Source organism: Ciona robusta, chromosome 7, assembly GCF_009617815.1.
Source record: "Ciona robusta chromosome 7, ASM961781v2".
In the NCBI taxonomy this organism is placed as follows: domain Eukaryota; kingdom Metazoa; phylum Chordata; class Ascidiacea; order Phlebobranchia; family Cionidae; genus Ciona; species Ciona robusta.
Window position 1 is genome coordinate 8,805,796 of NC_143241.1, and position 19,222 is coordinate 8,825,017.

At 40.9% G+C, this 19,222-nt stretch overlaps 5 protein-coding genes across 8 annotated transcripts in view; 4 read left to right on the top strand and 1 right to left on the bottom strand.

The window, feature by feature from the left end:
- The window catches only part of LOC149734529 (dynein axonemal heavy chain 6-like), a 42,975-nt gene extending 37,157 nt beyond the window's left edge, over window positions 1-5,818 (top strand). The window contains exons 71-80 of the mRNA XM_089882094.1: window positions 1,610-1,715; window positions 1,991-2,137; window positions 2,478-2,686; window positions 2,946-3,117; window positions 3,580-3,770; window positions 4,056-4,218; window positions 4,456-4,609; window positions 4,731-4,894; window positions 5,043-5,265; window positions 5,594-5,818. Of these exons, the coding sequence (XP_089738220.1) occupies window positions 1,610-1,715; window positions 1,991-2,137; window positions 2,478-2,686; window positions 2,946-3,117; window positions 3,580-3,770; window positions 4,056-4,218; window positions 4,456-4,609; window positions 4,731-4,894; window positions 5,043-5,265; window positions 5,594-5,697 (1,633 nt within the window). The 3' untranslated portion in view covers window positions 5,698-5,818. The remainder of the gene's footprint in view (window positions 1-1,609; window positions 1,716-1,990; window positions 2,138-2,477; window positions 2,687-2,945; window positions 3,118-3,579; window positions 3,771-4,055; window positions 4,219-4,455; window positions 4,610-4,730; window positions 4,895-5,042; window positions 5,266-5,593) is intronic.
- A 3,516-nt stretch (window positions 5,819-9,334) lies between these two features.
- On the top strand, window positions 9,335-12,029 carry LOC149734531 (BTB/POZ domain-containing protein KCTD3-like). The gene has a single exon (XM_089880531.1). The coding sequence runs from the start codon at window positions 9,598-9,600 to the stop codon at window positions 11,782-11,784; it is 2,187 nt and encodes a 728-aa protein (XP_089736657.1). The 5' UTR covers window positions 9,335-9,597; the 3' UTR covers window positions 11,785-12,029.
- On the top strand, window positions 12,002-14,103 carry LOC149734532 (uncharacterized). The gene is made up of 5 exons (XM_089880583.1): window positions 12,002-12,113; window positions 12,431-12,509; window positions 12,732-12,819; window positions 13,228-13,309; window positions 13,521-14,103. The coding sequence occupies exons 1-5, from the start codon at window positions 12,062-12,064 to the stop codon at window positions 13,721-13,723; spliced, it is 504 nt and encodes a 167-aa protein (XP_089736709.1). The 5' UTR covers window positions 12,002-12,061; the 3' UTR covers window positions 13,724-14,103.
- A 27-nt stretch (window positions 14,104-14,130) lies between these two features.
- Window positions 14,131-17,800, top strand: LOC149734533 (tubulin delta chain-like). The gene is made up of 6 exons (XM_089880559.1): window positions 14,131-14,341; window positions 14,516-14,832; window positions 14,990-15,289; window positions 15,411-15,591; window positions 15,725-15,792; window positions 16,106-17,800. Exons 1-6 carry the CDS (start codon window positions 14,138-14,140, stop codon window positions 16,302-16,304), a joined length of 1,269 nt encoding a protein of 422 aa, XP_089736685.1. The 5' UTR covers window positions 14,131-14,137; the 3' UTR covers window positions 16,305-17,800.
- On the bottom strand, window positions 15,666-19,202 carry LOC149734534 (acyl-CoA-binding domain-containing protein 5-like). 4 transcript variants are annotated; one of them, XM_089880561.1, is made up of 8 exons: window positions 19,045-19,202; window positions 18,401-18,594; window positions 18,080-18,115; window positions 17,859-17,985; window positions 17,424-17,642; window positions 17,133-17,234; window positions 16,690-16,913; window positions 15,666-16,522 (listed from the first exon to the last, which is right to left on the bottom strand). In XM_089880561.1, the coding sequence occupies exons 1-8, from the start codon at window positions 19,106-19,108 to the stop codon at window positions 16,349-16,351; spliced, it is 1,140 nt and encodes a 379-aa protein (XP_089736687.1). In that variant the 5' UTR covers window positions 19,109-19,202; the 3' UTR covers window positions 15,666-16,348. The 4 variants fall into 4 exon arrangements, with proteins under 4 accessions (XP_089736687.1, XP_089736688.1, XP_089736689.1 ...); XM_089880562.1 differs by lacking the exon at window positions 18,080-18,115; XM_089880563.1 differs by lacking the exon at window positions 17,133-17,234.
- Window positions 19,203-19,222: the final 20 nt, after the last annotated feature.

Here is a 19,222-nt window from a genome sequence, read left to right on the forward strand (position 1 = left end):
AGGACCTCACCCATATAGAATAGAATGTTCATATACAATGTTGGGGTAATGGGCCAACTCTGGTCTAAATCCCAGGTCCCATGGCATGCCTCACTGTAGGACCTCACCCATATAGAATAGAATGTGCATATACATTGTTGGGGTAATGGACCAACTCTGGCCTAAATCCCAGGTCCCATGGCATGCCTCACTGTAGGACCTCACCCATATAGAATAGAATGTGCATATACATTGTTGGGGTAATGGCCCACTCTGGTCTAAATCCCAGGTCCCATGGCATGCCTCACTGTAGGACCTCACCCATATAGAATAGAATGTGCATATACAATGTTGGGGTAATGGGCCAACTCTGGCCTAAATCCCAAGTCCCATGACATGCCTCACTGTAGGACCTCACCCATAGAATAGAATGTGCATATACAATGTTGGGGTAATGGGCCAACTCTGGCCTAAATCTCAGGTCCCATGGCATGCCTCACTGTAGGACCTCACCCATACAATAGAATGTGCATATACAATGTTGGGGTAATGGGCCAACTCTGGCTCAAATCCCAGGTCCCATGGCATGCCTCACTGTAGGACCTCACCCATATAGAATAGAATGTTCATATACAATGTTGGGGTAATGGGCCAACTCTGGTCTAAACCCCAGGTCCCATGGCATGCCTCACTGTAGGACCTCACCCATATAGAATAGAATGTTCATATACAATGTTGGGGTAATGGGCCAACTCTGGTCTAAATCCCAGGTCCCATGGCATGCCTCACTGTAGGACCTCACCCATATAGAATAGAATGTGCATATACATTGTTGGGGTAATGGGCCAACTCTGGCCTAAATCTCAGGTCCCATGGCGTGCCTCACTGTAGGACCTCACCCATATAGAATAGAATGTGCATATACAATGTTGGGGTAATGGGCCAACTCTGGCCTAAATCTCAGGTCCCATGGCATGCCTCACTGTAGGACCTCACCCATATAGAATAGAATGTGCATATACAATGTTGGGGTAATGGGCCAACTCTGGCCTAAATCTCAGGTCCCATGGCGTACCTCACTGTAGGACCTCACCCATATAGAATAGAATGTGCATATACAAAGTTGGGGTAATGGACCAACTCTGGCCTAAATCCCAGGTTCCATGACATGCCTCACTGTAGGACCTCACCCATAGAATAGAATGTGCATATACAATGTTGGGGTAATAGGCCAACTCTGGCCTAAATCCCAGGTCCCATGGCATGCCTCACTGTAGGACCTCACCCATATAGAATAGAATGTGCATATACAATGTTGGGGTAATAGGCCAACTCTGGCCTAAATCCCAGGTCCCATGGCATGCCTCACTGTAGGACCTCACCCATATAGAATAGAATGTGCATATACAATGTTGGGGTAATGGGCCAACTCTGGCCTAAATCCCAGGTCCCATGGCATACCTCACTGTAGGACCTCACCTATATAGAATAGAATGTTTAAATACAATGTTGGGGTGATAGGTCAACTCTGGTCTAAATCGCAGGTCCCATGGCGTGCCTCACTGTAGGACCTCACCCATATAGAATAGAACACCACAATAACCATTATAAAACCGTAACACCACAACAGAATGAAGGAGATGGGACCCGACATGATTCACGACGACTTCCGTCTCTACTTGAGCTCGATGCCGACAAATTTCTTCCCGGTTACCTTGTTACAGGGGTCCGTTAAGGTGGGTGGGGTTTACCCTGTTACAGGGGTCCGTTAAGGTGGGTGGGGTTTACCCTGTTACAGGGGTCCATTAAGGTGGGTGGGGGGTTACCCTGTTACCCTGTTACAGGGGTCCGTTAAGGTGGGTGGGGGTTGCCCTGTTACAGGAGTCGATTAAGGGGGGGGTTACAAGGGTTGATTTTATTGAAAACAATAGAATATTTATCAAAAACCAAGTCACTTAGCTATTAGGTAATATACTACACATGGTGGTATAACAATAATATTATTCACCAGGTAACGAACGAGCCGCCTAAAGGTCTTCGTTCCAACATCCGAGGAGCTTTTGCGTCCGTCACGTCGTCTTTCTTCGAAGATCATTCAATCGGGGTCAACTGGAGGCGGATGATCTTCGGGATTTGTTTCTTCCACGCCGCGATACAGGTTTGTGGGGGGTTGGGTTTGTTATGGTTGTTTTTATCGCGAATAAATGAAAGCTTTGCGCCATTGTTATTAGGGGTTTGCTCAAGGTGATGTCGATTACTTTTAAAGTGATGTTGTTTTATGTCTATTATATTTTGTTGGTTGTAATATATTCCATGCAGTTGCTACCATGTATGCAACTTTGTGGGTGATTATAATATGTTTGTATGTTGGCCGTTAGTGATCGGCTGAATCAGACAAGGGCCTTATAGGATGAAATGTGTTGCTTATAATATATAATTTCTATGTTGACCATAATATATGATATCTATGTTGGTCATACTATATGATATCTATGTAGGAGCGCAAGAAGTTCGGCCCTCTTGGTTGGAACATTCGTTACGAGTTCACGGACAGCGATCGCGAATGTGGGTTGCTGAACTTGGAGTTGTTTTGTACCGAGGATCGAATACCTTGGGATGCACTCATTTATATCACGGGTGAGATCACTTATGGTGGGAGGGTCACCGATGCGATCGATCAACGATGTTTGAGGACCATACTGTCGAGGTGGGGGTTGTATGATATGTAGATGTTGTGTAATGTGTCATAATGTATGAATATACAAATGTTATAATTTGAAAAGCAATGTTTATTTTAGCAAATAATTGCCAGAAGATTTTTTTCAGAATTGTAATAAAGCTGGCGAAATAATAAATATATTTAGTCATAAAAATATTTTTAATGTTTTCTCGTAAATATGTTATTAAATTTAGAAATATAATATATAAACATAAAAACATGATATATAAACATAGAAACTTTATAGATTCTTCCGCGAAGCGACTCTTGACCCCGATTACAAATATTCGGATTCGGGCGTTTACTTTGCCCCAAGTTACGACACGTTGGCCGAATATCAAGAATACGTCAACAGTCTTCCTATAAACGACGACCCGGAGATATTTGGGATGCATAATAATGCTAACCTTGCTTTCCAGGTGGGTGGGGTTGTGATTGTGAAAAGGTGTGTTCTATATGGGTGAGGTCCTACAGTGAGGCATGCCATGAGACCTGGGATTTAGGCCAGAGTTGGCCCATTACCCCAACATTGTATATGCACGTTCTATTCTATATGGGTGAGGTCCTACAGTGAGGCACGCCATGAGACCTGGGATTTGAGCCAGAGTTGGCCCATTACCCCAACATTGTATATGCACATTCTATTCTATATGGGTGAGGTCCTACAGTGAGGCACGCCATGAGACCTGGGATTTGAGCCAGAGTTGGCCCATTACCCCAACATTGTATATGCACATTCTATTCTATATGGGTGAGGTCCTACAGTGAGGCATGCCATGGGACTTGGGATTTAGACCAGAGCTGGCCATTAAACCCAAAGTCGTGTTGTTATTATTTTTCGAACTAATTCTTATATCAAAAATTACCGCATAACCCCCCAGAAACAAGAGACACACAACTTGATCACAACCATCCTTGAGGTTCAGCCCCGCACCGCATCAGGGGGAGGGGGGAAGACAAGCGATGAAATTGTCGAAGAATTGTCCGAGAATATTCTGGAAAAGATGAAGATATTCACCCTTGATCTTGATAAGGCTGAACAGTCGATGTTTAAGCTTGATTCAAAGGGGAGGTGGGTTGTGGGGGTTGTTGCTTGGTATATTGGGGCCGTGGTTGAGTGCCGTGGGGCTCACATCTATAGACTAGGGTTCTGGGTTCAAGGCTCAATGATGCTACCATTGTGGGCGTGTCTTTGGGCAAGACACTTAACAGTAATAGCTTAAAAAAATTACCCACAAAGTTAAATATGTGGTAACTCGTAAGCGGCACGAGGTGTATAAAACAAAACACCCGTGTTATAACGATTGTTGTTGCTCCACCATGCGAGGATAACCAACTTACAACCACCCCCTCACAGAGTCAACTCTTTAACCACGGTGCTCCAGCAAGAAGTTGAAAGATTCAAGAAACTTCTTCGTGTGATAATCGGATCGTTGGAAACGTTGAAGAAAGCAATCGCTGGCTTGGTTGTGATGAGCGAACAGATGGAGATGATATACACAAGTTTCATCAATAACCAGGTTCAGAGTGCAGTCTGCATACACTGTTTCTATTTATTCTATATGTTGTATAGTTAAAAAAAATAAAGAAAAATATTGAATTTAAAAAAATAAAGAAAAATATTGAATTTTAAAAAAAGAAAAAAATATTGAGTTCAGGTACTAACAGCATCCATCTTACCCCACAGTACTATATTCCACCCCAACAACCCCCCAACTACCATATGACCCCCATTCTAACCCCCTACCCCACCCCAGGTCCCCACAATGTGGGAAAACGCAGCCTTCCCGTCCCTTAAACCCCTCGGTTCGTGGGTAAAGGACGTAATTCTCCGTCTACATTTCACCCAACGTTGGTTGGAACAAGGTCCACCAAAGTCTTTCTGGATATCGGGTTTCTTCTTTCCGCAAGGTAAGTTACACCCATTTATACTTACTACTCTACTTACTTTGGTTTGGTCCCGCACCTCCATTATTGGTCCCACACCTTGGTCCCGTACTTACCACTTCCACTCACCTTGGTTTGTTCCCAGGTTTCCTCACTGGCGCCCTCCAGAACCACGCTCGTCGCTACGACTACCCGATCGATCGACTTAGTTTCCACTTCCACCCGATGTCGCTGTTCAGGGATCAGGGGGATTACCACGAGGGGCTTTCCCAACTTGGGTTCGGGGAAGAACATGAAGCTGACAAGGAGGTGATTATGATGTCATCGTTATTGTGATGTCATCATTGTTGTGAAGTCATCGTTATTATATGTAACCCCCACGTTACTGTCGAGTTCAACCAAGTAGTTTCTAGGTTTGAATTATATTCAATATAATGCAACCCCCCACTCCCCCCAGTTACCCGAGATAACCGACGGTGTGATCATCCATGGATTGTTCACCGATGCGTTCCGCTTCAACACTGATGATTGCATTATGACATCAGAGTTGGATCGTGTAATGAACGAGAGGATGCCATTGTTACATATGGAGCCAAAGATGGACTTCACGCCACCTGACGAGGATTATAAATGCCCGTTGTATAAAACAGGGGCGAGAGCTGGTGTGCTGTCAACTACTGGTGAGGAATAATACAATATAATAGGGTGGGGAAAATGGGACATCTCTTTTTTTTCTTCCCATTTGGCAATTAACAAAGAACATTCGAAAATTATAAAACTGTATCTTTTTGACTTCCATAGACCGTTGTTAGTTGTGTAAAACTCGATCAGGATATTTGGATGTTATGTGTTAGAGGTGTCCCATCTTCCCCCACCCTACTATACAATATATCGTAGTTATATTTTATTACAGGCCATCTGTTCTCATAGGCGTGTTATATTGACTGTGTTTTCCCTCATAAGTTCATGACCTTTCCATCACCCCTGTATAATGACGTCATAATGCAGGTCACTCAACGAACTTCGTTGTTTCGGTTCACCTACCGACCAATCAGCATCCAGATTTCTGGATATCACGTGGATCCGCTCTCCTCTGTGGATTGGCTGATTAAGTCACATGATCAACCCATAAAGTCACGTGACAACTTGTATATATTTGTGTTTTTTAGAAATTTTATTTTTCGATATAAAAAAGTATAAGATTTTGCTGGAATAAATATTTGTTTGGAACAATGTGGTTTTATGACGAGGTGAATGTGGTTTGTTACGTCACAAGAGCGATAACAATAATTGCTACGTCATATTGAGAGAGAAAACACGTGATTTTTAAGTCCTGCGTGCTCACAGAAATAAAAAAAGAATAGAACGCGCATCTCTAATGTCGGTAAAGGAGAGAGCTGATACACTCTCTCTTTCGCAGGTCGTTCCCGTTTACTATAGTGGTCAAATCCTAAACAAGTGGTAAACTGTAAGCGTTAACCTACCAAATAACTAAACTGGACTAATAAACTTGAGTAGTTAGTGTAGTTTTTAATATAAACAGCTAAAACCTCCTAAAATCACTGTGCGCCTATCTTTTACAATGGAGACGAAGGGATATGGGGACGGAGTTGACGGTCACGTGAATAGAAAAAAGAATATATCACGGTTTTGGGCAGTTGCGCGTTATATTCTTTTTTTATTTCTGTGCCAAAACCGAAAAAAAAGAAAAACTACATAGAACGCCCTCGACTCCATCGACTACAATGGTAAACGGGAACGACCCGCGAAAGAGGGACAGTGTATCGTGCTCTCTCCTTTGCCGACATTAGAGATGCGCGTTCTATTCTTTTTTATTTCTGTGAGCGTGCTTCACACAGACTGTAATATATGACCCTAAACAATTACCATGTCCCTGCTCTTTATCCCCACCTAGCGAGAGAATGTTAATTACCCTCCCCGCTTTTCTTTGATTGCCTCGCGCATAAAACGCCGTCTTTGCTACGCGCGCCAGTCACACCACGCTGCAGTTTGGATGAAGCACCAGCAGATTGGGATTATGTGCGTTCCTACTACAAGGCTTGAGTTAAGTATTTGATTACTTGCATTGCTATTATATTACTAACCATTATATGCACCACTACTAACTATATATAGTAACTATATTTATATCATATATTATACTAACATAGTAATGTGCCTTGTGTTTAACTATTATTATTATTAACATTATCTTTCATTCTAGATACAGGTACCAGCGATCTATTTATTGGGTCACTCGCATTTATGACGTCACGTCGCCTTCGCTATTTGAGCTTAAATTACGTCATAATACCAAGTCGTTACGTCATATGTTCGCGACGTTGCGTTTGTTGTAATCGTTACGTCACAATATTCGTTATTCTGCTTCGCGTTACACAAACTCAATTATTGCGGTTATACAGTTACGTCACATACACGTTTCTGACGTCACAATACGGTTTATTACCGCACGATTCGCGTTTTTTTCATGGGGCCCCATGCGCGTTCTGCGTCGACGCAAGGCACATTACTTGTATATTCTAATTATATTTGCGCTATGAGCGCGAAGCAAGAAGGTCAAAGAATTGGTTAAGTATAAATCACAATTGGCATTATTACGTACATAAGCTATTTTCTAGACACATCGATGATGTGACGTCACAGAAGCAGTGATGACGTAACAGAAGAACCTGCTTCGTAAGTTCATTGTTCCGTCAAAAAAGTAAATTGTTTCAAAGTTTCGTGTTTTACAGAATATGGGTATGTGACGTCACAGAGGAATCCGCCATCGCGAGAATTGCGTTTAAGGTGATTATGACGTAGCAAACCTATATTATTAAGATGAATACGTATAATAATGCTGATTGTTGCAGATGGAAAAAGACGAGAAGAAAAGCGCAAGGTAATTTATATTCAAACCAATATATAGTTAAGCCCGTAGTGTTGTAGCTAGCCCTTTAGTTCAGATGTAAATATTTTTTAATTTTGTAGATTTTAAATTATAGTAGGTTGGGGAAAGATGGGACACCTTTTCATTCTATTTTCTCGTCCCGTTTGATAGTAAACAAAGAACATTTAAAGAATTATAAAACCGTTATAAAACCTCACGACGTCCGTTGTTAATCGTTTAAAACACGATCTGTATATTTGGATAATATGTGCTAAAGGTGTCCCATTGCAAGCACATATGATGTAACTTGTTCTATATTAAGTTTTAAGTTTATTATTAAATGCCAATTAACGAGTATTGTTTTTACTTTTCAGACGAAGAACAAAGACGAATACGCCACTATAAGGATGCCGGTTTGAGGTGTTTGTAGGTTTAAGTGTGTATAGGCCTATATAGGTGTGTATAGGCTTATAGTATAGGTGTGTACGCCCGAAGAAAGAAGATCAAAGACGCCGATACAGGATGTCGGTTTGAGGTGTTTGTAGGTTTAAGTGTGTATAGGCCTACTATAAGTGTGTATAGGCTTAATATAGGTGGTACGCGCGAAGAAAGAAGATCAAAGACGCCGACAAAGGATGTCGGTTTCAGGTGGTTTAGGCTTAGTGTTTAAGTATGAGTGTTTGTGTGTGTGTGTTAGCTGGTGCACTCATACAGTGTTGCCAGCTATTTTTTGCTGGATCTAATGTTGCCAGCTATGTCCCGCAAGCACTTTTTCGTGCTTCTACATGTATTTGAAACAAATGCAAAGGAATTGTTGCAACAATCTTTCTTGATAAAGATTAGCATCTACTGTAGTGTTCATTCCTTCCGAGTGTTTTATCTGTTGGGACTTGAATCTTACAGTGGTTTTGTATTGTTTCGGTTTGCTTTGCGAGAACTCTGTCTTGGTACACATATACTCGAGTAATATCAACGCGCAGTATAATATATACACATTAACTTTTAATTCCCTTTCAATTACTTTGTTAATTTAACTTTAAATGTAAACCCCCAACAACTTAAACTTAGTTAAACACAACATCGCGTATGGCGTAATTTGGACGATGGCCACGTCACAATTACGCTTTACGTCGATGCGATGGGTCAGCAACGTCATGACCCTGCGTTCGGTGCGGTTACGTCACGGTCGGTTTAGTTACGTTACAGCTGCGGGTTTGTTACGTGGACGTCGCCGCTTAGCGGTTCGTAACAGCCACAGTATGTCGTAACGGTCGATGCGGTGCGTAACAGCCGGACGATATTAGATTGTGTGAAGATACGACGAGAGTATCGCGGTACCAGGATGTTTTCTCAATAAGCGGTCGGGTGATGCAGGGCCATTGTTGGCTTTGACTCCTTGCAGGTGGGCACTTGGTGGCGTGCGCACTGCGGGGCTTTTCTGTAAGATTTTGTATCTTTTTCTTTGTTTATGCTTGTTGGTGTGATTATTTTTTTCAACGGGTTTCTTTTCCTTGCTTTGGGTAAGGTCTATCCAGCAAGGGTTTCTCACCAGAGTAGAAACCCACTACCATTGGCTGGGGGCTTGTCGTGCCGTAGTGGCTTTCACCAACGCCAGCCACACAAACTATGAAGGTATTTTAATCCTGTTTTTATTTTTCAGAAGTAATCTATTTTACAGCGTCACCCACCGGACGTAATACGAAGATACTGTGCCGCATGGTGTCGCGGGTGTTTTCTGTTTTAGTCGTGTATTTATTTTGAACTGTGATTGTAATTATTTATTAATAAAAGTTTAGAATGTTAAAATTTGGTTTTTTAACATTCTAAATTTAAATTCTGGTTCAATATTTTTATAAGTGTCGTAATAAATAATGTGGTTGTCTAAGATTTCTATCAAACCAGGCAGGCGTGACATAAACATAGATATCTTATTTGTTTACAAACATAGGGGTGAAGAGTTTTTGAGATTAACTTTAAACACCGTTTTAGCCAATATTGGTTACTAATTTGGTGCTAGTGAGGAATTTGCACCACTAATTTGTTTAAATTTAAGTTTTTAAATTTAGTGTTTTTCAGGTTTTATTGTAATGTTTAATATTGTGACGTAACAAAGCTGATTATTATGGAAACAATGGAGTCTCCCATTGTTCATTTAAACGTCGGAGGAACCAGGTTTTCAACATCTCGTGAAACTCTGGGTTGGATCCCGGATTCCTTCTTCACTAGTTTGCTCTCAGGGAGGATATCATCGTATAAAGATGAACAAGGAGCAATTTTCATCGATCGTGATCCGGAGATCTTCCGGATCATCTTAAGTTTCCTCCGAACAAAAGAAGTGGATCTTCATCATGTCGATATCCCATCTTTAAAGAGGGAAGCGGAGTTTTTCGGTCTTACCCCTCTAATAAGTCGATTATCAGTATGTGAGGAGCTCCATCACTCGTCATGTGGGGATGTGCTCTTCCATGGAGTCCTGGAGGACCCAACGAAACCAACAGATGACGATCTTCCTTTAGATCGAGATGTCCTAATTATCACAGGGCACAACAGTTGGATTGCTGTCGCATATTCGCGATCTGTGATGTGTTATAAGGTGAAAGAGAACAGCGGGTGGCAGCAGGTGTTCATTAGCCCCCCACTTGATGAAGATGTTCAACAGATCGCGATAAACGCCAAAGTGCACGGAATGGCCCCGGACTCAAAAACGAGAATGGTCGCGGCGGCGTTCTCGATGAATATTCGACTTTGGAGTTTCCAGGATGAAGCCCAGTTCACCGAGATCGGGAAGTTCAAGATGGCGGCGACGATCGACGCTTTGTTCTTTATTGGCAGCCAGTTGGTTGCCACGGGTAGCAGACATGGTGATAGTGGTAGAGTGGGCGTGTGGAACGCTGTGTCACAACATTGGCAAGCACAAGATGTCGTGAAGATTACAAGTTACGACACCGCTGGTTCGTATTTACTACTCGGGGGTGTGAACGGGGGCATATACTACATAGACATGCAGAAGTTTCCACTCAGGTTAAAGGATAATGATCTTCTAATAACTGAGCTTTATAGAGATCAATCCAACTCAGCGATCACCGCGTTAAGTGTCTACCTCACCCCGAAGACGTCGCCGACAGTTGGGACGTGGATAGAAGTTGCGTACGGCACACAAAGTGGCTCCGTGTGCGTCATTGTGCAACACCCGGAGTTGGTAGGCCAAGGTTTCCAACTTTTTCAGAAGTTCACGGTCCATCGTGGGCTGGTGTGTAAAGTTATGTTATCTGAGAAACATTTAGTGTCGGTATGTTCGGACAACAACCATGTACGTACATGGACAGTCACGAGGTTCCGTGGTATGATATCAACACAACCTGGCTCCACCCCTCTCGCTTCATTTAAAGTCCTCGCACTTGAACCGATCAATTCCTCTGGAAGTTACTCGGCCGGCAACAACATCGGACCACACGGGGATCGCGAAGAAGTCCAACTTTTCATCCAGAAGATATTTCCACAATCGGATCGACTGTTTGTCCGTTTATCATCTAACGGACATCGGGTGGCAGTCATCACTTCCATAGACGCATCCCCAATATCTTGCTTCTGTTTACACGAGTGCGAAGGGTCGTCGCGCATGGGGTCACGACCTCGAAGGTACTTATTCACCGGCCACATGAACGGTACAATACAAATGTGGGACATGTCGACAGCGCTCGACGCTTTCACTAAATCAACGATCCGTGAAGCGGGGCCGACGCAGGAGGAATTACTCCAACACCTCGTACGTTGTGATCTTTCCTTTTCATCCCGATGTCCAACCCCATCCTCCAACCTCGGGACTTTCGATCGGATGTTGATCCTAAGGAGCTCTAACACAAGTCTTGCAAGCCACGAGAGCCCCATGGTCACCCGTCACCGAAGAGACCCCGACCCCACCCCCCAGGACCAACCTTCCACCTCCCAAGGAACGACGTTTTTTTCTCGATCTGAAACGAAACATTTAACCAAAATCACTCAACCGAAGCTTGTTAAATCGGAGCCCGAAGCTGGCCCATCGTCGCCTCCTGGTGGTGAAGTTTCCGAGGGTAGCAATAGAAAAAATTATGATGTCATAATGGACTTTAATGACCCATCACCTCGATCGCCCATTAATGAGGGGGAACCCCGTATGACATCACCAACTATGACATCACCAGAAGGCACGTCACATGATAGCACGCTTCGCCGATCAACAAGTTATAAACTTGGAACGAAATCGTCGCAAAAGCTTCACCAACGACAATCGTCCGTAGATAAAATGACATTGGATAAAAATAAACAATAAATATTATGATGTTGATTGTACATTGTATTTGAATTGAGATATTATGATCATAAGCACCAAACCTGGGGTGGCAGGGTGGGCAGGCCAACCCTGGAATTTTCTGCACTGCATTAATCAGTAAACATTACAACAATAAGTTAGATTTGTTTCTATTGTTATTATTATCGTGCAATTTATCGTGGCATTATTTATATTATTTCTATATCACACAAAGATAAAGAGTTTAAATCTCGTTGTTTATTTAGTGGACCTCTATTTTTTTAAATATAAGATCTTTATGAATTTGCTTGCTGATTATGATTCAGACTCGGAAGATGAAAAACCAAAAGGTGGGATCGCATTTTAGTTGCCATAACATAATATAACTTAATTATCTTTTGAAATCGAATAACCAAGTTCATATTATGTACAAAACCAAAGTAAAGTTCGATCGTTAATAAAAATAAATTGACAAAACTGTTCGTAGAACGGCTGTTTTCAAAATGTAATATTCTCACCAAAACATAAATATCATATAAACCGTTACTGTCAAGTTTTTTATAAGCATTGAGCTCTTGGGGAAATTTTTGTTCACTAATGTATATTGTGGTCTCTAAGTGCTGCACTCTATTAGTTATGAACGCTAAGGTTTACTTTGGGTTTCCAGCCAAAGTGATTCTACCATCGGCCGATAAAGTTTTGAAATCAGCGACGCAATCATCGCTGTTCACAACTAGATTTGACAAGTAGGTTTATCTTATATTGTCATTATATACCTTTACCTTCACATTATAATTAATTCATCGAAAACCAAAGTTCATAGTTTTCTAAATTAATTCAAATGCAGCAGACAAACCTAGGAATATAACTATTAACTTCTGTCTTTTGATACTATATTTACAATATCCTATGTTTGTCACCCATTTTCCTTACATTGGCAACAACAGTACTAAACATTCCAACCACAGAGCCGAGCAAGAAGATCGCGAGGTTTTGGAACATCATGTAACGATGGTCGAATCAAAGGACAAAGTCACCAATGTTGGCGGAAGGAAGGTGGGTTATGGGGGTTGTGGTCGGCCATGATGAATATGGTGTGATGGTGGTTGTGCATTAAGACCACATTTTGAGGCTTGACGCTGCTACCATTGTGGGTGTATGTGTCCCACTTAACGACAATTTCTTCAACCCAGTGGTCATTAATGAGTTGTTCAAATTATCAGTCATACATAAAAAAATATACAAAAATGAAAAAATCACAAAAAAGTAATCACCCACAAAGTAACATACATGGTAACTCGTAAGCTGGCACGAGGTGTATAAACACCCGTGTTATAACGACTGTTGTTTTCAGGCCATGTGAGGATAAGATACATTCATTTATTCCCCAACCCCATGGTTACTAATGGGTTGTTTAAATTGCAAAGAACAATCACCCACAAAGTTACTCCTATATAAACGCAGGTATGCTGGATGTACAGGAAAGGCCGCTGTAGGTTCGGGAAGAAATGTCAAATGTTTCACGACAGCGAGCTCAGAGAAAAAAGTGGGTTTGCTTGTTTTTCATGAACGTTTTTAACATAGTCTTTTTTTATTGCTTCTATATATAAATCATTGGAATAAAGTAAATTAGCTGAAAAAAGACTGATGTTATGTCTGGTAGTAAAAGCAACATAATATTTACATTTATCCTACATTTGTATCGAAGATGTTGTTTTATATTTTCTTGTATTTTTCTATAATTTGTTATTTTTTAGGAACTATAAAAAGACCATCAAACCAAGACCAACCAATCAGCTTCAAGGATGATGGATTTCAAATTCAAACCGACCAATCAGAGCAGCCCAAGAAGAAGCGTTACGGCGTGACAAACACTCTAGCGCCACCCAACAAAGCTTTGGCGCAAATTAAACGAATTAAAAAACAAGAACAATATTTTGATCGAACGAAAAAAACTTGATGCAACGAGAAATGGCAGCATTGAGTTCCAACACCACTGAAGATGGGTTTAGTTTTTAAACAAAGCGTTTAAAATGACTACAATTCTGTTATCACATAGATATAATGGCCATCATGTGTATATTAAAACTATAGGAAAGGTATTTTGTTTTTTGTTAAAATATTCGCATCAAAGCAACTAGTTATGAATGCTTACTTATGTTTTCACAGATATATAAGATTGATATGCAAGCATGACCAGACAAAAAAAAGGATTTCAAACTAAATCCGTCCACAAGAATTTTATCAGTGATTGTTTTTGTTTTTTTTCCAAAAAGCGGGCGTTAGCAACCCACTAAGCCCCCCTCAACTGCTTCACTGTTTATGCATTTATTTTACAGATATATGATTTCTATGTATTAGGTTTATATATAAGATGTCTATATATTTACACGTTGGACAGTGTGGTGTGCAAATAGGGGAGGAATTTTGGAACAAAATCTCAAAATATTCGGACGAGGATAAAGTTGTTCGTAACAATTTATGGGCACATGGTGGCGGTGGTGAGCCACAAGCCATGTTTATTGATGCGGAACGAAAGGTCGTTAGGAAGGTCGCAAGGTCAACTAAGAGGGCAAAGGTTAATTGTTTAATTATTTATATAAAAACATGTATGGCTGTTTGTTCGTCCATTTTGCAATTATTGTTTATATTAACATTTTGTGCAATTAAAAATTATTTCATTAGTTTTAACTCTTTTTATAGTATTTTTATTTTTTAATATTAATTGCTTTATTTTATTTCTATGTTTCAGACCGGACTTAACATTTCGAACAGCTCAGTGACCACCAGGAGGGGTTGTGGGTCGAACTTTGCAATGGGATTTAACTATTTACCTCGTGTAATAATGGGTGATGATGTCATAAAGGGAAACAATGGGTTCGGACAATGCGTCGTGGATGAGCGATCGTCGATGCTCGAAGCTTGTTTGGAACGAATTCGATCGAAAGTTGAACGATTAGACGCCTTTTCGGGGTTCATCGGAGTCCATAGCAGTGGGGGAGGGACAGGGGCTGGGTTCGGGGCTCGGCTGTGCCAGGAACTTTATGATATTTACCCAACTGCTTATAGGTGGGGGGGCGTTTATGTGATAATGTGTTGGTAATAATTTATTGAATAGAGTTTGACCATTCATCATATTACAGAGAACAGATTTTTTTATTAAGTGATTAATACGAATATAAAATTTATTCTTGCCAGTTCAGACAATTACCCTCTAACCCCGCAGATTATGGAACGTCATCACCCCCTACACCCATGGGGAATCCCCCACCCAACATTACAACCAATTGTTATCAGTGTCGACCATCCATGAAAACGCTGACGCGCTCGTTTTATTCAATAATGATGACATCGGCAAAAAAACAATGAAAAATATTAACGAAACGATCGCCGATAATATGATTTCTATGTACCTCCCCGTGACCACTCTATCACCCCCTAGTGGTGGAATATCTACGGGACCTGAGCCATGGGAGATGATACGCTCTGTTTCTCCAATACCCTCGTTAAAGTTGTTACAAACAAGGTTTGTGATGTCATAATCTATTATTATTTTAGATTTATGTATTTCTCACTCTGATCAACTTAATTTATGTTGGATCTTAAACTTAGCATGGCATGTTTAACTAATCGGTTTATTCCTCCAGACACCTAGTGGCGGATAACAGCAACGACCCCCTCGTGTGGGAGAAACTAACAAGGTCGCTGATTAGTCAGTTTCCCCATGTTCGTTCAACCGGAACGTCGTGTATTTCCGCACTTTGTGTTTGCCGAGGTATTGGGAAAGGGAGTTCCCCTAACCCAGGATTAATCGCAAAGAAATTAAAGGTTTTTATATATTTTGACTCTTTTTTTATTTTTTGAGGTTTTTTTTATTTTATATTTACTATATAATGACAATATCATTTTTCATATTTTATTTTATGACGAATTGCAACAATTACATAAACAACATTTATAGAAATCTTATAACTGCGTGAAGTGGAATCCATTTCCAATCGACGTTTGGATGGACCATAGAAATCACAGGTAGTAGCATAGAAATAATATAACACATAAAAATTATAACACATAACAATAAGCATAACCAACATGTCACCGTGGTTTTCCTAGCATGGAAATGTTATAAAATAAACACTACATGCACAACACTTTATTAAGTTTCGAACATATAATGTTTGTTGTAAAAGTCCGGAGTTTTTCAATTTTGCAAAATATATGGGGGTGGTCTTATTAAAACGATTTGCCATCCCAAGCACCCCCCAACGTTGCGCCTATGCAGGTAGTTGGGCATAGAAATCATATAAAATTATAATTAACGACAAATAATTTAAATATTCAGGAAAAGTATCTCAGTGTGCGCCAACCTGACCTCTAGTGGTCGTTACATTGAGGGAATTATTGACAAATCGAGGTTAATGTACGACAGCGGGGCTTATCTTCACTGGTATTCACGTTACGGAATGGAGTGCGACGATTTTAAACAAAGTTTTGAAATTTTGCGACGAGTCGCCGACGGTTACCGTGATGCAGGAAAATAAATTGCACGATTATGACATCACAATGATGGTTATGAATCACAAAGTTATCGACGTTGGAATTTTCTCCGAATTGAAACGACGATTATTCTTGCAAGGAACGGCCATATAAGGATAAATATCGCAACTCTCGGATGTAAACCGGGGAACGGCCACCAGGAGGGGTTGGAGAGCTGTCGATTGTTGCCATGGATACAACAATGGTTGCAGTGATGCGTGTCCTGGAGATTATGATGTCATTACATGATGATGTCACAAACAGCCTTCACTTTAATGTTAACTACCAAAAAAAGCAGAAAACATGCCGTTTTACCAGAGATACAACTGCATTGACATTGAGTACCCAAGAATACATGATTTGGTTTCAAACAATAATTTCACCACCCACCTGTCGAGCGACCGTTATCGTTTCCAGCGTTGTCAACCTTGCAAGCACGCTGTTCATGTCACGTTGAAGTTGCAACAACACGCTCGCTATTCTCTCTTGTATACGATTGTCGCTGTCGCCGTTGTACGACCCCCCACCCCCACCAGATCCACTTGGGGGAACCCCCTGTCCTGTAGGGGGCTCGAAGGGGGGTGACCCGTGGTTGCTGTTGGGTGGTACAGATTCTGGGGAAGAATTGTTTGTAATGATTTCATAGCAACAACGTGATAGCATTTATTATTAGTGACATCGTCATCTCGATCAAACTTTTAAAGTTACTTTTTATTTCAAAGCCATGAGGGGGGGTGGGCTTAGATATCGTGTATCGCGTTTATGATTCGATTTCTACTATCGGTAGCAACCCATGACATCACCACAACATCATCATGACATCATCAACTCACCCTTGATATGTTGTAGGGGTTTCCCCTCCCCTAACCCATGGGTCCCACTTTCACCCCCGTGGGTTATGGGGGTTTGTTTACTCGACTTAAGAATGTTGACGTCTGTAACGTAAACGATCATTTATGTCACGAAAGTGGTTTGTGGGTTGTTGTGTAGTTAAATGAACAAAAAAAGGATTTTATATAATATTCCCTGGCGCAAAAATGAAATTATTTTTTTACTTAAAAAAATAATAACATCACAAGCAATTATCTTTTACGAATCACTTTCGACATTATAATAATATTTACCTTGAAATTGTTGATTTGCATAACTTTCATGACTCAGCGTGGACGGTTCCGACGAGCTTGAATTATGACTCAGCGTATCTTGTACATCGGGTGACGTGTCACAAAATTCATCCTCGCTGTCGCTGGTTACCTGTTTGTTTTTTATTGGGTTGGTTGTGATGTAACAATGATCATTGTCTCCATTTGATAAATGATTTCCATTAGGTAATTCTTCCTTTGCTGTGATGTCATAATTTGAAAACGATTATTAATTGTGACCTTAGACTTCAATATGACAACATATTTAAAGAACGATTATGACATCACAAACCTTATTTTCAACACAAACATGACGTATGCGATACAATTGTGAACAATAAAGATGATATATTTTCGTACATGCGCGCTGTTATGTTTGTATCTGACACAAAAACCCTGTTTTATGACATCACACACCTCTTTGTTTCATCAAGGATTTCACTTTTTCCGCTTCAGCGGTTCTAACGTCGACCACTTCATAGAAATTTCCTAAAGTTTGTAAAAAGTCCGATGCTGCGTCCGTCGCTGGCAGGACCTCAATAATCTGCAAAGTCGTCAAGTTATAAACATGACTAAGCAAAATATATTAACTGATTAGAATTATGACGCAATAATTGGGTGATTATCGCAAACATTACTTGTTTTTCATCAAGTTTTGGGAAGTCCGACATTGCCTGAAATATAAAAACCAGATTGGGAAAAAATTGGCAGACAGTTTTAAATGCACTGAAAAAAAACTTCATAAGTTAATACCCAAAAATATAAACAGCAAAATGCTAACTTTCCAAATTTAGTATAAAAGCATCACTCAACACCCCGTGCTCGCTGCCGATCTTTAAATACTGGGTTGGAACAATTGACGTTAATTGTTTGGCCCAGGAACCTATAAACCCATAATAGTGGTAGGGTCGAGTCTTGAACCCGTAACCACTGGGCTAGTGGCAAACAAATAAATCTACCTTAGTCAATTCATCCACATAATTCTTCATTGCGACCTCCCGTCCCATCTTCCCCAACTTGTTCCATGAATCCCACTTCGCCTTGTTGACGACATCAAACGACCAAGGCTTGGGTTTTGTACACGGGCCTTCAGTAGCTTGTTTGTAGTACGAGTAAAACAATAACATCATGTTGGGCGAAGGTTTGTAGGGTCCTGTGGGATGACGTCATTATTACGTAATGTTATCGATGACGTCACTTATTTATTCTGGTGTGGACAGGCAACGACAGTCGTTATAACAAGGGTGTTCTGTTTCATACACCTCGTGCCCGCTTACAAGTTACCACGTATGTAACTTATTTATCCTCGCATGGCGGGGAAACGACAGTCGTTATAACACAGGTGTTCTGTTTCATACACCTCGTGCCTGCTTACGAGTTACCACGTATGTAACTTTGCGGGTGTTTCTATATGGCGGATAATTTGGACAACCCATTAGTGACCACTGGGTTGGAGCAATCGTCGTTGAGTGTCTTGCCCAAGGACACATACGCCCACAAAACTAGCAGCGTTGGGCCTCGATCTCTCAACCTTTGGGCTATAAGCTATTACAGTACACTGCATACAATATAATTGTTTACGTCATAGTTAACTAATTGTTACCATCCTTAGGAAGATTCTGGATAACTTCTAGAGCTGCCTTGAATTGTGATTCAACATCTGCCATTGTGACGTAATAGACAACTGTATTCTAGAAGCGATTATTGCAGATAATGGGCATTGTTTACAATGTAATGAGGTTGTAGCATGTAAGTGTCAAGTTAAACATGCACGTAGTGAC